Genomic DNA, 17,257 nt, shown 5'->3' on the forward strand with positions numbered 1-17,257 from the left:
ATTTTTCGCGGCTCTGTTATGTCAGGACCACCCCCCAGCCCATGTTAAAAGCTAGAGCCCTCCAGAAGAACAGTATAGATCTTACGATAACACTAAAAGGACCACACCAGCTGCAAGTTTTAACGTGAGACTTTTTCGCGTATCTGTTACGTTGCAAACTTTAAAAACATTGCCCCACCACGAAAAGTATAACGTTTCTCATTGGATAGACAGAATTTTTGTAGGCGGAGCTTAAGGTTAACATTGAGACCCTGATTGGTCAGATGAAGACACAGCCAGATAGTGTTTTTAAACCAACTTCGGTAAATTGTACTAAGGAGAAGTCAGGAGAGAGTTGCTTCCGAGACGCCGAGGTGAGAGGAGCTGTGCTGTCGCCGCCCCCTGACGAACACCGACAAGGTAATGAACGCACGCGATGCCGCATAACAGTGCATAAAGCTTCTGTCAGAACTGCAGAAGTCTCATCTGTTACACCCCCTTTTTGCGTAATACTAGTGTCGATCGTCAATTAAAGCTCACGGTGTTCATATTTGCCACTTGAAGTAAAAATCTGAAACGCGATGATTTTTCTGTTATATAGTTATTGAGAAGCCACATGAGCCACTGTAATTTACGACAAGTTAGATAAGTAATTAAAGATAATTGAGGGTCACTGTAGACCATTTTGATAGTTTTCTCTTTTGTGAAACTTAATTTAAACCTAGATTATAGATGTGATATTGCATAGGTCATCCTTCGATCCATTGTAGAACTTGGAAACCCATTCAGGGAATATTCGTTCACATTTTTGTTGAACGCAGTTGGTTTTTACCATCCTGTATTAAAACATTTCCTTTTATCAATAGTGCAATTTATAAACAATATTTTGTGAGTAGAATAAAATTTCCAATGGTAAACTTAACTGCTTTTTCGACGTTATTTTACCTGCTAACTAAAAATAGGAAAGCCTTGAACCCCTTCCACTAAATTTAGTTAGTATTAAGATTCTTTTACAGGGAGTGCAGTGGAGCTGACGCTGAAATGATTAAGTATTTGGTTATATCATCGATAGTCTCACTGAACTCTTCTGAATTCTACATGTCATGTGTGGTCTGGCGTCTCCTTACCAGCAACAGGCCCCAGGTTCAAACTAGTCAATTCCCTAAAAAAACATGCTCAGAGCGTCGTTGCGCGAAAGTGGTAGGGAGACACGATATAGAACAAACAGACACCACGCAGAATGTTAGACGACTATACTCCGCAAGTTACTTGATGGTACGTAGCAGCTGCTATTACGTTGACCACTAACCTTACCCTCCACTACTTAAATTAATTCTGTTTTGTAATCAAGTTCCAAAATGGTACTGCTAAATTGAACCCTTTCACCAATCATCATTGCATCCGTTTAAACAGTTTACATTGTTTCTAAATAATCCATTTCGGCTTGCTACCAATTTTACCACAGTACTGTTGTGTACGTGGCTCAAGAGGTGCACAACAATACACCCACAGGCAGTCACCAGGGAGGCGCAACATCTAGCCTGGCGTCTCACCGTCCCACGCCGCAGCCTCCAGATAACATTCGCTACTTGGGTCTACATTCTGCTTCCGCCGCCACACCCATCAGAGCGTCGCATTAGTCTGCCAATAGCGCTCTCAGCTGCCAAAGAGAGGACTGTCCACCTCGGACAACTCTACTTCCGCCTTATACAGACAGATGTGAAAATCCTTCCCCCGAAAGGCAGAAAAGGCGACGCGTCACGTCCACACTTACAGTTCAGTGCCTACAGGCAGCTCAATTCAATTCCTGCAGCTCAGCCATTCCTACTTTGCCATCACGTCCTGCAGTTACCCTGCAACGCACCGTTCTGCGGACGGTTACGACTTAGCTGTCGCTATTCACAGAGCAATAGATACAAGCAAAAATAATTAGCTTAATTACCTTCAGCCATAGTGACAATACCATAACTGCCAAGAGAGTGCAAATACGAAAAAAAAAGTTTATCACTTTCGGTGTTTCCGCTATTCAAACTTCAACATCAGGCATGATGTTTTGATTTGTTTCTTCTTAATACTTACCTTACTCGTAACATACGCTGATGCACCAAAGAAACGGGTATAGGCATGCGTATTCAAATACAGAGATATGAAAACAAGCAGAACACGGCGTTGCGGTCGGCAACGTCTATATAAGACAACAAGTGTCTGGCGCAGTTGTTAGATCAGTTACTGCTGCTACAATGACAGGTTATCAAGATTTAAGTGAGTTTGGACGTGGCGTTACAGTAGGCTTACGAGCGATGGGACACAGCGTTACCGAGATAGCGACAAAGTGGGGATTTTCCTGTAGGACCATTTCACGAGTGTACCGTGAATATCAGGAATCCGGTAAAACATCAAATCTCCGACATCGCTGCGGCCAGAAATAGATCGTGCAAGAAGGGGACCAACGACGACTGAAGAGAATCGTTCAACGTGGAACTCTTCCGCAGATTGCTGCAGATATCAGTGCTGGACCATCAACAAGTGTCAGCGTGAGAATCATTCAATGAAACATCACCGATATGGCCTTTCGGAGCCGAAGGTCCGCTCGTGTACCCTTGATGACTGCACGGCATAAAGCTTTACGCCTCGCCTGGGCCCGTCAGCACCGACATTGGACTGTTGATGACTGGAAATATCGCAAAGTTTTGAACATGGCTGCTTGGTTCAGTGACCGTTTATAAATTAAAATTGAAACAAATGAGCCCTCTGTCACGACTTTTTAGTCTTATTAACCAGGTTTCAACACTTCTAAGAGTGCCGTCATCAGAATTTAGACATTTAAAGTGGTCAATAATTACAAATTTGTGTGAAGAAACAAATTTTTTTTATAAAGTGTAAGTACTGACTAACAATACAAGACAGAGACAGTACTTACATGTCACGTATAAAATAAATAACAAGCCAGAGTGGCTTTAGTCGCAGAATATTTTAAAAGGAATGTGTGAAGGCGAGTCTCTAAGGGTTGCTCATACCTGTACAGCCACAGTCTTGAAACCTGGTTAATAAGGCTAAAAAATTGTGACGGAGGGCTCATTTGTTTCAATTTTGACTGGAAATATGTTACCCGGTCGCACGAGTCTCGTTTCAAATTCAATCGAGCGGATGGACGTGTACTGGTACGCAGACAACCTTGTGAATGCATGGATCCTGCATGTCAGCAGGGTACTGTTCAAGCTGGCGGAGCCTCTGTAATGGTGTGGGGCGTGTGCAGTTGGAGTGATATGGGACCCCTGATAGTCTACATACGACTCTGACAGGTGACACGTGCCTAAGCATCCAATCTCCTCATCTGCATCTGTTCATGTCCATCGTGCATTCCTTCTCTTGGGCAATTAGAGCAGGACAATGCGACACCCCACACGTCCAGAATTGCTACAGAGAGGCTCCAGGAACACACTCCTGAAATTAAACACTTTCGTTGGACACCGAACTCCCCAGGCATGAATATCATTGAGCATATCTGGGATGCATTGCAACGTGCTGTTCAGAAGAGATCTGTACACCCGCGTAATCTTACGGATTTAAGGACAGCCCTGCAGAATTCACGGCGTAAATTCCCTCCAGCATTACCTCAGACATTAGTCGAGTCCATGCCACGTCGTGTTGTGGCACTTCTGCGTGCTCGCGGGGGTCCTACACGATATTAGGCAAGTGCATCACTTTCTTTGGGGTCTTCAGTGAATGTGACGTTTAAGATTTGCTTATTTTTAGGGTTCCGTATCTCAGTCGGTAAAAACGGAGCCCTTGTAGGATTACTTTGTTGTCCGTCTGTCTGCCTCTCTGTCCGACTCTTAATGCGTAGTGGTATCAGGTTGAAATTTACGTCACACATTAAGGTTCAAATGGTTCAAATGGCTCTGAGCACTATGCGACTTGACTTCTGAGGTCATCAGTCGCCTAGAACTTAGAACTAATTAAACCTAACTAACCTAAGGACATCACACACATCCATGCCCGAGGCAGGATTCGAACCTGCGACCGTAGCAGTCGCGCAGTTCCGGACTGAGCGCCTAGAACCGCTAGACCACCGCGGCCGGCTCACACATTAAGGTGTTGATGATTTGGTTATGTGAAAAATTTGCTCTTCAAAGTCAATGAAATCAAAAGATACGGCCATTTATGCCACAAATTTTGATATTCGGAAACTCACTGATGAAAGCGTAGGTCCCGCTGATCTATAATCATTAAATTTGGGAAGAAGCAGGGTTTCACAGTGCAAGTGAAGGAGAGAAAAATTCGAAAATTATTAATTTTTAATTGCGTCACAAAAAAAATATTTTTTGGCATTTCTTGTCTGATCTCTAACTGTCTGACCGTCTATTAAGACCCATTTTTTTTAGGAACAGTTGGAGTTATGAGTTTGAAGTTTTTACAGGTACTAAATTGGTTGGTTGGTTGATTTGGGGGAGAGGACTAAACAGCGAGGTCGTCGATCCCATCGGATTATGGAAGGAAGTCGACCGAGCCCGTTCAAAGGAACCATCCCGGCGTTTGGCTGAAGAGAAAACCTAAATCAGGGTGGCCGGTCGCGGGTTTGAACAGTCGTCCTCCCGAACTCGAGTCTAGTGTGTTAACCACTGCGACACCTCGCTCGGCGTACTATGTTGTAAGGACCCTTGGCGTTGAAAGCACGAGTATTGCCCAGAAAGTAATGCACCATATTTTTTTCTTCAACAATTCTTTACTGAACGTAATGAGAATTCCCTACACACCCTATTTTTCCACATAATCTCCATCCCGTTCTATGGCCTTCCTCCAGCGCGAAACAATGGCGTGTATGTACAGTCTCTTTGTCTGCAGTGAGAAATTCAATGACGGCACGTTGCCTGTAACGTACGTCACCTACAGACGCCATTTTGAGACTGTCCTGCAGCTATACTATCCGTTGGAAGTGACGCCAACTTGGCTCGCTCAGTTAGGAGACTTCGGATTCGTAGCATTGTTTTCGGCTGAGAAAAAAATGCAGTGCATTACTTTCTGCGCAACCTTCGCAATTCAAGGTTCTACGTTAATGGGAGGAGGAGATTACTGTTTAACGTCCCGTCGACGACGAGGTCATGAGGGACGGGGCACAAGCTCGGATTAGGGAAGGATGGGGAAGGAAATCGGCCGTGCCCTTTCTAAGGAATCATCCCGGCATTTGCCTGAAGCGATTTAGGGAAATCACGGAAAACCTAAATCAGGATTGAACCGTCGTCCTCCCGAATGCGAATCCAGTGTGCTAACCACTGCGCCACCTCGCTCGGTCTCTGCGTTAATGCATTCTAAAGATACGGCCATGTAAGTCACAAAGAAGGATACTTACAAACTGACTCATAAATATCAATACATGAACAATCTACATACGTGTCGGCGTTGGTGGTCTAGCAATAAAGCTCGTGCCCCCGTACTGAAAGGTCGGGATATCGGATCTAGGTCGGACCACAAACTTTTATCTTCGTTTTATCCCAGGCTTCATATCACAGGGATGTGAGGAGTCGCTAGAAACAACACGTGTTTCAATTTTAACATCAAACTTTAGATCTCCTTTCCCAGGTTGGATAGCTGGAGTAGCCTACTTTAGGGACACGCAAGACGCCAATAGAAAGACTTGGGCTAGGCCTTTGAACCACACCAAATTATGTTTGCTATTGTATATATAATTAAGTTAGTGTGGAGCGCTGATTCTGTTGGTACCTACTCGCCATTTTTGATTAACGTATCGAAATAGGAAAATTACGAGCAAATGAGCTTAGGTTAGTGCTTGTATACACAGCTCCAGTGTTGAAGGATTACCAAGTGATGGCGTACCGTGATGGAGCTCTCGTCCATGTACCGCAGGTCTGCTCCGTCCAGCCCCACCAGGATGTCGTAGGTGGCGGAGCAGAGCGACTGGGCCGCCGCCACCAGCAGGCTGCGGGGGCGGGCCCGTGGGGGCGGCGGGGGCGGCAGCGCGGGCGGCAGCGGCGGCGACCCGCAGGAGCTGCCCGACGCCGAGCCGCCTCCGGTGGCGGGGAACAGCGAGAGCGCCGCCGGCGCCGTCAGGGCGGCGGGCGTCGGCGGTGGGGGCGGCGTCGGCTCCACCTGGAAGGAGTAGTCCCGCCTCCTCATAGCTCTCATTCTCAACTCGCTGGCGGCCGAAATATCATCTCACACTAAATGAGTTTGCCAATGGCGAGCTTGGCAGTTGGCTAACAAGGAGCATGGCGGCACGCTTGCAGTATGGCGCCCCAATTACAGAAAAGTAGCAATATTTACGCTGCTACATAAACACAGGTCGTTGTTTAAAGTTGTTACCAGAAATATCGAAACGCTCTTGACCGATTTACATCAAATTTTTAACCTGTATTCTAATAAACGTACCGTATGTGATCAAAAGTATCCGGACACCTGGCTGAAAATGACTTACAAGTTCGTGGTGCCCTCCTTCGTTAATGCTGGATTTCAGTATGATGTTGGCCCACCCTTGGCCTTGATGACAGCTGACAGCTTCCACCCCCGCAGGCATACATTCAGTCAGGTGCTGGAAGGTTTCTTGGGGAACGGCAGCCCATTCTTCACGGAGTGGTGCATTGAGGAGAGGTATCAATGTCGGTCGGTGAGGCCTGGCACGAAGTCGGCGTTCCAAAACATTCCAAAGGTATTCATAGGATTCAAGTGAGGACTCTGTGTAGGCCATTCCATTATACTCCGCCACAGGCCGTGCATTACGAACAGTTGCTCGATCGTGTTGAGAGATGGAATCGCTCTTCAACAGTTGGAAGCAAGATGGTGCTTAAAACATAAATATAGACGTGTGCTGTGATAGTGCCACGCAAAACAACAGGGGGTGCAAGCCCACTCCATGAAAAACTCGACCACACCGTAACACTACCGCCTCCGAATTTTCCTGTTGGCACTACTTACGCTGGCAGATGACGTTTACCGGGCATTCGCCATACCCACACCTACCATCGGATCGCCACATTGTGTACCGTGATTCGTCACAACACAACGTTTTTCCACTGTTCAATCGTCCAATGTTTTCGCTCCTTACACCAAGCGAGGCGTCTTTTGGCATTTTGATGTGTGGCTTATGAACAGCGGCTCGACCATGAAATCCAAGTTTTCTCACCTCCCGCCTAACTGTCATAGTACTCTCAATGAATCCTGAATCAGTTTGAAATTCCTGTGTGATGGTCTGGATAGATGTCTACCTATTACACATTTCGACCCTCTTCAAATGTCGGCGGTCTCTGTCAGTGAACAGACGAGGTGGGCCTGTAGGTTTTCGTGCTTTACGTGCCCCTTCATGTCTGCACTTCACTATCACATGGGAAACAGTGGACCTAGGGATATTTAGGAATGTGAAATCTCGCGTACAGACGTATGACACACATGACACTCACTCACCTGACCACGTTCGAAGTCCGTGAGTTCCGCGGAGCATCCCATTCTGCTCTTAAACGATGTCTAATGATTACTGAGGTCGCTGATATAGAGTACCTGGCAGTAGGTGGCAGCACAATGCACCTAGTATGAAAATGTATGTTTCTGTGGGTGTCCGGATACTTTTGATCACATAGTGCATATATACATGTAAAACGGGAAACGTTGTTGCCAAAGAGTCTCGAAAAGATTTTAACCGATTTATTTCAAATTTTGACACGATGCTCTTCTAAACATTGGGACAGTCATGGACTATACATTTTATTAAAATATATATTATGTAGTCCACAGCTCGTGGTCTCGCGGTAGCTTTCTCGCTTCCCGAGCACGGGGTCCCGGGTTCGATTCCCGGCGGGTCAGGGGTTTCACCTGCCCCGAGATGACTGGGTGTTGTTGTGTCGTCTTCATCATCATCATTCACCCACATTAAGGTCGGAGGAAGGTAACGGCAAACCACCTCCATTAGAACCATGCCTAGTACGGCGGTGCGGGTCTCCCGCGTCATTCCCCTGCGCTATGTCAAGAAGCATGGGAGTCCAAAAAAATGGTTCAAATGGCTCTGAGCACTATGGGACGTAACAACTGAGGTCATCAGTCCCCTAGAAGTTAGAACTACTTAAACCTAACTAACCTAAGGACATCACACACATCCATGCCCGAGGCAGGATTCGAACCTGCGACCGTAGCAGTCGCGCGGTTCCGGACTGAAGCGCCTAGAACCGCTCGGCCACCGCGGCCGGCTATGGGAGTCCATTTCCATGTATTATGTAAGTAATATATAATAGGGAAAATAGCTGACGAAAATCCCGAGTAGTTCTTGACCGACATACTTGAAATTTTTACATGAACTTTTCTGTTAAAATAGGCTGCGGGAAAGAAAATTTTGTGCTGTGAAAATGGTTGGTTTAGTTTTTTCTCTACGAATGAATTTTGAATGTTCTCACGATCCCTATGTGAGCGACACGTTTATCGTTATACTGCAACTAACATTTCAGTGTCAAAATGCTCAGAGTGACGTCAAATTTGGGAAATAGAATATTGACGCAGGGAGAAGCGTCATAGTACAAATAAAATAAAAAAAATTTTAAAAAAACTAACGAAAATTTTACGAATCCATGGCGCTGTAGCTGTCAGAAAATGCACACCAACAAAGGTGCGGCACACGGCTGTTCCTCAGTTTGCGTCATTGAAGCCCAAAATGAAGGATCGCACGCTGCTGGTAAAGCTCTTTTACAAGGACGGTGTCTGTGTGCCAATATCCCTGCAGAACTTCCGGTCACTCAAGGGTACGAAGTAAGGCATTGGTCCGACGTCTGCTAGGAGTCTGGAGAACGATTGCAAAATTCGAAGAGCAGAGTGACAGAGAGAGGAAATCAGTTAATCTGACGTCTGTCGAACATACGGCCACATCACTACAGGAGGGTGCGGGCGTTCAAATAAGATGAAATGATGTGGTGAGGCCCTCAACTATGTACCCTCGGACTAAGAGTTGCAATATTATAAGTTTTGGCTGGTTTCGTTGTCTAGGGGTTGGGATATGTAGTTTCTAGTCTCCGTATTACAGGCCAAATACTGCTGAGTCTACAGTATACAATACGAATATACACGTGAGTCGAATGGTCGAAGGTTCCTATCACTCGGCAGTTGCGAAGTTTGAATGAATAGACACTTAAACAGGGTGTTTCAAAAATGACCGGTATATTTGAAACGGCAATAAAAACTAAACGAGCAGCGATAGAAATACACCGTTTGTTGCAATATGCTTGGGACAACAGTACATTTTCAGGCAGACAAACTTTCGAAATTACAGTAGTTACAATTTTCAACAACAGATGGCGCTGCGGTCTGGGAAACTCTATAGTACGATATTTTCCATATATCCACCATGCGCAGCAATAATATGGCGTAGTCTCTGAATGAAATTACCCGAAACCTTTGACAACGTGTCTGGCGGAAAGGCTTCACATGCAGATGAGATGTACTGCTTCAGCTGTTCAATTGTTTCTGGATTCTGGCGGTACACCTGGTCTTTCAACTGTCCCCACAGAAAGAAGTCACAGGGGTTCATGTCTGGCGAATAGGGAGGCCAATCCACGCCGCCTCCTGTATGTTTCGGATAGCCCAAAGCAATCACACGATCATCGAAATATTCATTCAGGAAATTAAAGACGTCGGCCGTGCGATGTGGCCGGGCACCATCTTGCATAAACCACGAGGTGTTCGCAGTGTCGTCTAAGGCAGTTTGTGCCGCCACAAATTCACGAAGAATGTCCAGATAGCGTGATGCAGTAATCGTTTCGGATCTGAAAAATGGGCCAATGATTCCTTTGGAGGAAATGGCGGCCCAGACCAGTACTTTTTGAGGATGCAGGGACGATGGGACTGCAACATGGGGCTTTTCGGTTCCCCATATGCACCAGTTCTGTTTATTGACGAAGCCGTCCAGGTAAAAATAAGCTTCGTCAGTAAACCAAATGCTGCCCACAGGCATATCGCCGTCATCAATCCTGTGCACTATATCGTTAGCGAATGTCTCTCATGCAGCAATGGTAGCGGCGCTGAGGGGTTGCCGCATTTGAAATTTGTATGGATAGAGGTGTAAACTCTGGCGCATGAGACGATACGTGGACGTTGGCGTCATTTGGACCGCAGCTGCAACACGGCGAACGGAAACCCGAGGCCGCTGTTGGATCACCTGCTGCACTAGCTGCGCGTTGCCCTCTGGGGTTGCCGTACGCGGTCGCCCTACTTTTCCAGCACTTTCATCCGTCACGTTCCCAGTCCGTTGAAATTTTTCAAACAGATCCTTTATTGTATCGCTTTTCGGTCCTTTGGTTACATTAAACCTCCGTTGAAAACTTCGTCTTGTTGCAACAACACTGTGTTCTAGGCGGTGGAATTCCAACACCAGAAAAATCCTCTGTTCTAAGGAATAAACCATGTTGTCCACAGCACACTTGCACGTTGTGAACAGCACACGCTTACAGCAGAAAGACGACGTACAGAATGGCGCACCCACAGACTGCGTTGTCTTCTATATCTTTCACATCACTTGCAGCGCCATCTGTTGTTGAAAATTGTAACTACTGTAATTTCGAAAGTTTGTCCGCCTGAAAATGTACTGTTGTCCCAAGCATATTGCAACAAACGGTGTATTTCTATCGCTGCTCGTTTAGTTTTTATTGCCGTTTCAAATATACCGGTCATTTTTGAAACACCCTGTAAATGAAATATTGCAATTAAATAAAATCTGCAGGTACTATGTTAACGACTTTAAATGATGAGTACACCAGCAGAAGTACCTTTAAGAATGCCCTTTATTACTGTAACACACTTATTGGTGTCGATGGTCCAGCAATTAAATGAAATATAAGTTGAATGACAGGGAAACAATAGATTCCTACTTCACGTAATTAGTTTTGAACAAGAACATAGCTCACGAGATATTTACTTCTAAATGCATACTACGTCTTCACTGCAGAAGCCCGGAAGTCTCACAAGAGCACAGGTCGGCACTACGAAATATTTCTATCTATCGCGACCACGGGCAAACTGCTCTAAGTCTTTCCCGCGACCACCCGTCGCGCCTCCTCGTCCATCAGCCTCTCCATGTCCTGTGCCGTACTGTCCAGAACTGGCCGTGTCCTTTGCGACTGTCCCTCGAGCCACACTATTCAGAACTCCCTCTGCAACCACTTCGGTAGTCGCCTCCCTTAGTAACGAGCGCTGTGATTGGCGATAGCCCTCCCGTCATGTCTCCAAGCCAACGCACACTCACAAACATTTTGAATCGCATTTGAAATACTGGATTTACATTTAAATAACTTGAAATTAAATAAATATTCCTACAGCTGGACGGTAAAGAAGCTCTAACACACATTATTAAATACATAAACAAATCAAACATATATCAAAGGAATAGAAAAAAAAGGTAGGCCAGTAGCCTAATGTCTCTGTGCTTTTTTAAATACAGTAAATGATTGACGAATTTCTTCATGAATAGTATATATCGGATATAAACGAAGACATAGAAGAATAAATATATTTATAAGCATTCTGCTACCGTTTTTTCGTGTAACTGTGGAGTACTTATGGCCTGACGCGATCAATAGTAATTAGCCACTTTGACCTCATATAACACATGTACTATTCAAGTTACATGCCTGTAATTCATTCCAATTTAGGTTTACACTAATAGCTTTCTAAAGACATGTCGATCGACAAAATCGGATGAACCGTTTAGATTTTGGAAATTCATTGCGGGGTCTTACTTGTATAATTTACAGTCAGATACTGAACTTTAAACTAATAAAGATATTGAAAATCTGACTACACAATCAGAATCATCGTGCAAATAATGGTAATGTACAGGGTCATTACAAATGATTGAAGCGATTTCACAGCTCTACAATACCTTTATTATTTGAAATATTTTCACAATGCTTTGCACACACATACAAAAACTCAAAAAGTATTTTTAGGCATTCACAAATGTTCGATATGTGGCCCTTTAGTGATTCGGCAGACATCAGGCCGATAATCAAGTTCCTCCCACACTCGGCGTAGCATGTCCCCATCAATGAGTTCGAAAGCATCGTTGATGCGAGCTCGCAGTTCTGGCACGTTTCTTGGTAGAGGAGGTTTAAACACTGAATCTTTCACATAACCCCACAGAAAGAAATCGCATGGGGGTAAGTCGGGACAGCGTGGAGGCCATGACATGAATTGCTGATCATGATCTCCACCACGACCGATCCATCGGTTTTCCAATCTCCTGTTTAAGAAATGTCGAACATCATGATGGAAGTGCGGTGAAGCACCATCCTGTTGAAAGATGAAGTCGGCGCTGTCGGTCTCCAGTTGTGGCATGAGCCAATTTTCCAGCATGTCCAGATACACGTGTCGTGTAACGTTTTTTTCGCAGAAGAAAAAGGGGCCGTAAACTTTAAACCGTGAGATTGCACAAAACACGTTAACTTTTGGTGAATTGCGAATTTGCTGCACGAATGCGTGAGGATTCTCTACCGCCCAGATTCGCACATTGTGTCTGTTCACTTCACCATTAAGAAAAAATGTTGCTTCATCACTGAAAACAAGTTTCGCACTGAACGTATCCGCTTCCATGAGCTGTTGCAACCGCCCCGAAAATTCAAAGCGTTTGACTTTGTCATCGGGTGTCAGGGCTTGTAGCAATTGTAAACGGTAAGGCTTCTGCTTTAGCCTTTTCCGTAAGATTTTCCAAACCGCCGGCTGTGGTACGTTTAGCTCCCTGCTTGCTTTATTCGTCGACTTCCGCGGGCTACGCGTGAAACTTGCCCGCACGCGTTCAACCGTTTCTTCGCTCACTGCAGGCCGACCCGTTGATTTCCCCTTACAGAGGCATCCAGAAGCTTTAAACTGCGCATACCATCGCCGAATGGAGTTAGCAGTTGGTGGATCTTTGTTGAACTTCGTCCTGAAGTGTCGTTGCACTGTTATGACTGACTGATGTGAGTGCATTTCAAGCACGACGTACGCTTTCTCGGCTCCGGTCGCCATTTTGTTTCACTGCGCTCTCGAGAGCTCTGGTGGCAGAAACCTGAAGTGCGGCTTCAGCCGAACAAAACTTTATGATTCCAGAATGAGATTTTCACTCTGCAGCGGAGTGTGCGCTGATATGAAACTTCCTGGCAGATTAAAACTGTGTGCCCGACCGAGACTCGAAATCGGGACCTTTGCCTTTCGCGGGCAAGTGCTCTACCATCTGAGCAACCGAAGCACGACTCACGCCCGGTACTCACAGCTTTACTTCTGCCAGTATCTCGTCTCCTACCTTCCAAACTTTACAGAAGCTCTCCTGTGAAACTTGCAGAACTAGCACTCCTTTCTTTCAGGAGTGCTAGTTCTGCAAGTTTCGCAGGAGAGCTTCTGTAAAGTTTGGAAGGTAGGAGACGAGATACTGGCAGAAGTAAAGCTGTGAGTACCGGGCGTGAGTCGTGCTTCGGTTGCTCGGATGGTAGAGCACTTGCCCGCGAAAGGCAAAGGTCCCGAGTTCGAGTCTCGGTCGGGCACACAGTTTTAATCTGCCAGGAAGTTTCAAAACTTTATGAGTTTTTCTTCGTATCTGTAGTGACCATATGTCAATGAATGGAGCTACAGTGAATTTATGAAATCGCTTCAATCATTTGTAATAGCCCTGTACATGCTTCTTTTTAAGGTGTCATGATTCCTCTGCTATTATGAATTTGTATATGAACTGAAAAATGTCTGCCATCATGGTTTCACAAAGTCCGCCATCTTTGGCACTCCTGGCATCTCCTTCATCGTCGCAGCGTCACCATGGAATTCCCAGGCATGCTGTTGGCCTGCCCCTGGCTAATGTTCGGCACCACGTGGCCGCCGATGAGCCACGGCTCGCCGAGAGGCCCCAGCGCGGCCACGCCAACTCCAAACTTAGAATATTTTCAGGGCGCCACAACTCGCCCATTACAAGGGTTCGAACGGTGGCGTGCGAACTTGCAGTGCAGGGGGGGAATGTCCGAACGTTGGACATGCTTGCGAGCACGGTGTATAACATACTACGAAAAATCCTGCATAGATTTCCACACAAAATCACCTACGATGTTCAGGAGTTGCTCCCTGCTGATGTCCCAGCGAGACAAACGTCCCCTCTGGAATTTCTCGCTCGCAAATGGACAATGAATGACCACGAATTTTCTCCGGATGGATGAAGCACATTTCCTTCTCCAGGGACATGTCAGTACGCAGAATTGCAAAATATGGGCAACACAAAGTCCGCACGCACATCAACCGTCACTACTTCATTATATAAAGGTGACTGTGTGCTACAGGTTGACGGCATCGAATATCGTAGGGATCTATTTTTCCGGGAAGACGAATACTATGGGTCTTGTTAGCTGCACCGTCATTGATAAAAGCTGCGAGTCTTTTGGTCACTAACATCAGTCCAACACTTCAACAACGGCATGAGTGGGTGGGACCATTTTTATGCAAGATGGCGCTCCTCCGTGCATTGCACAGCCAATGAAGCAGCTGCTGCAGAGGCGTTTCGAAATGCTGAGAATTCAAGTGGTTCAAACGTCTCTGAGCACTATGGGACTTAACATCTGAGGTCATTAGTCCCCTAGACTTAGAACTAAGTAAACCTAACTAATCTAAGGAATCACACACATCCATGCCCGAGGGAGGATTCGAGACTGCGACCGTAGCAGCCGCTTGGTTCCGGACTGAAGCGCCTAGAACAGCTCGGTCACATCGGCCGGATGCTCAGAATTATCAACCTTCATTTCCTTACAGCCTACCCGTCCAGGTCACCTGATCTTCAATCGTGTGATTTCTGGCTGAGAGATTAAATGAAAGATGTGTTCAGTGCTCCAGTTACCAACGTAGCTCAACTGAAGGGACGCACTGGCGCACTGCATTAAACCATGGAGATATGGTTGGAATCCTCGTCAGGTTCCTCTTTTATTTTCTGGATGTCCGTTCTTTAGTTCTCGCCGTTTCTAAGGAGGACATCATTTTGTCGCATGTCAGTAGCCTATTACGTGACGGATCCATCAAAATGTGTAAATGTGCCAACCAACCCCACAGTTCATAACCATAATAGGTCCTGTAAATTACATGAGGACGGCTTTTCGATAGTGTAAACAAACGATGAATACGTTCGATATGGTTTTGGCGCTGAGTGCATTTGATAACCAAGCAGCTGCTGCTTTTGTATATACTGCAGGGTACCCTCAAAGGCCCCGTCCCGATGAGAATGTTTCTCGTCGCCTGGAGTAACGCCTTCGCGAAACCGGAAATCTTCGTCCAGAAGTAGTGGACTGAGGTCGTACAAGGACTCGACATACAGCACGAACAGAAGACGCGGTTCTTGAAACTATTCACCAGTCATTTCAGCAAAGTACTCGCGGTTTTGCAAGGCAGTTCCAAAGATTGATTGTTGAAGTGTTGCACTATGAATAACTGCATCCATATCGTTACACGTGAACTCAATACCGGCGGCCAAAAGAGCGCATTCGACGAGTACAGCATTGTGAATGGCTTTTGCTCCAACTGGAAGATAACCAAAATTTTATAAATAATGTGATACGGACTGACGAATCTGATTTCACTCCTGAAGCATTTTCAGCCTCCACAATAGCCACAGAGGTCGGAACAGAAACCACATGTCACACTTGAATGTGGCTATCAGGTATGTTTTGGCGTGAACCTGTGGGCTGGAATCGTGAGAGGAGTGCTTTTGGGTCTATACCTATTGCCGGACAAGTCGAATGCTCCCCTGTACGTTTCTTTGTAATACGTTGCCAGACGCACTAAAAAACGTTCCACTTGGTGTTCGGCGACAGCTAAGGTTTCAGCATGATGGTGAACCGCGCTACTCTTTGGAATGACATGCATAACTATTTAAATGGAGCTTTTCGATGGAAATGGATTGGTTATGGAAGTCAAATGTTCTGGTCTCCACGTTCCAGGAGCATAACCCACTAGATTTTTACACTAATGGCCATTAAAACTGCTATACCAAGAACAAATGCAGATGATAAACGAGTATTCATTGGACAAATATATTATACTAGAGCTGACATTTGATTACATTTTCTCGCAATTTCGGTGCATAGATCCTGAGAAATCAGTACCCAGAACAACCACGTCTGGCCGTAATAACGCCCTTGTTACGCCTGGGCATTGAGTCAAACAGAGCTTGGATGGCGTGTACAGGTACAGCTGCCCATGCAGCTTCAACACGATACCACAGATCATCAAGAGTAGTGACTGGCGTATTGTGACGAGCCAGTTGCTCGGCCACCATAGACCAGACGTTTTCAATTGGTCAGAGATCTGGAGAATGTGCTGGCCAGGGCAGCAGTCGAACAGTCTCTGTATCCAGAAAGGCCTGTACAGGACCTGCAATATGCGGTCGTGCATTATCCTGCTGAAATGTAGGGTTTCGCAAGGATCGAATGAAGGGTAGAGCCACGGGTCGTAACACATCTGTAATGTAACGTCCACTGTTCAAAGTGTCGTCAATGCGAACAAGAGGTGACCGAGACGTGTAACCAATGGCACCCCATACCATCACCCAGGGTGATACGTCAGTATGGCGATGACGAATACACGCTTCCAATGTGCGTTGACCGCTATGTCGCCAAACACGGATGCGACCATCATGATGCTGTAAACAGAACCTGGATTCGTCCGACAAAATGACGTTCTGCCATTCGTGCACCCAGATTTCTGTCTGTGATGCAGCGTCAAGGGTAACCACAGCCACGGTCTCCGAACTGATAGTCCATGCTGCTGAAAACGTCGTCGACCTGTTCATGCAGATGGTTGTCGTCTTGGAAACGTCTCCATCTGTTGACTCAGGGATCGAGACGTGGTTGCACGATCCTTTACAGCCATGTAATAAGATGCCTGTCATCTCGACTGCTAGTGATACGGGGCCGTAGGGATCCAGCACGGCGTTCCGTATTACCCTCCTGAACCCATCGATTCCATATTCTGGTAACAGTCATTGGATCTAGACCAACGCGAGCAACAATGTCGCGATACGATAAACCACAATCGCGATAGGGTACAATCCGACCTTTATCAAAGGCGGAAGCATGATGGTACGCATTTCTCCTCCTTACACGAGGCATCGCAACAACGTTTCACAAGGCAACGCCGGTCAACTGCTGTTTGTGTATGAGAAGTCGGTTGGAAACTTTCCTCATATGAGCACGTTGTAGGTGTCGCCTCCGGCGGCAACCTTGTGTGAATCCTCTGAAAAGCATCTTCTCCCTGTCGGTTAAATTTCTCGTCTGTAGCACCTCATCTTCGT

General features: G+C 46.0%; 1 protein-coding gene across 1 annotated transcript in view; it reads right to left on the minus strand.

Annotated features, from left to right (window-relative positions):
* The window catches only part of LOC126428410 (5-hydroxytryptamine receptor 2A), a 164,525-nt gene that overhangs the window by 35,277 nt on the left and 111,991 nt on the right, over window positions 1-17,257 (minus strand). The window contains 1 exon segment of the mRNA XM_050090333.1: window positions 5,815-5,940. Within this exon segment, the coding sequence (XP_049946290.1) occupies window positions 5,815-5,940 (126 nt within the window).

Source organism: Schistocerca serialis, chromosome 12 (assembly GCF_023864345.2).
Source record: "Schistocerca serialis cubense isolate TAMUIC-IGC-003099 chromosome 12, iqSchSeri2.2, whole genome shotgun sequence".
Classification (NCBI taxonomy): Eukaryota; Metazoa; Arthropoda; class Insecta; order Orthoptera; family Acrididae; genus Schistocerca; species Schistocerca serialis.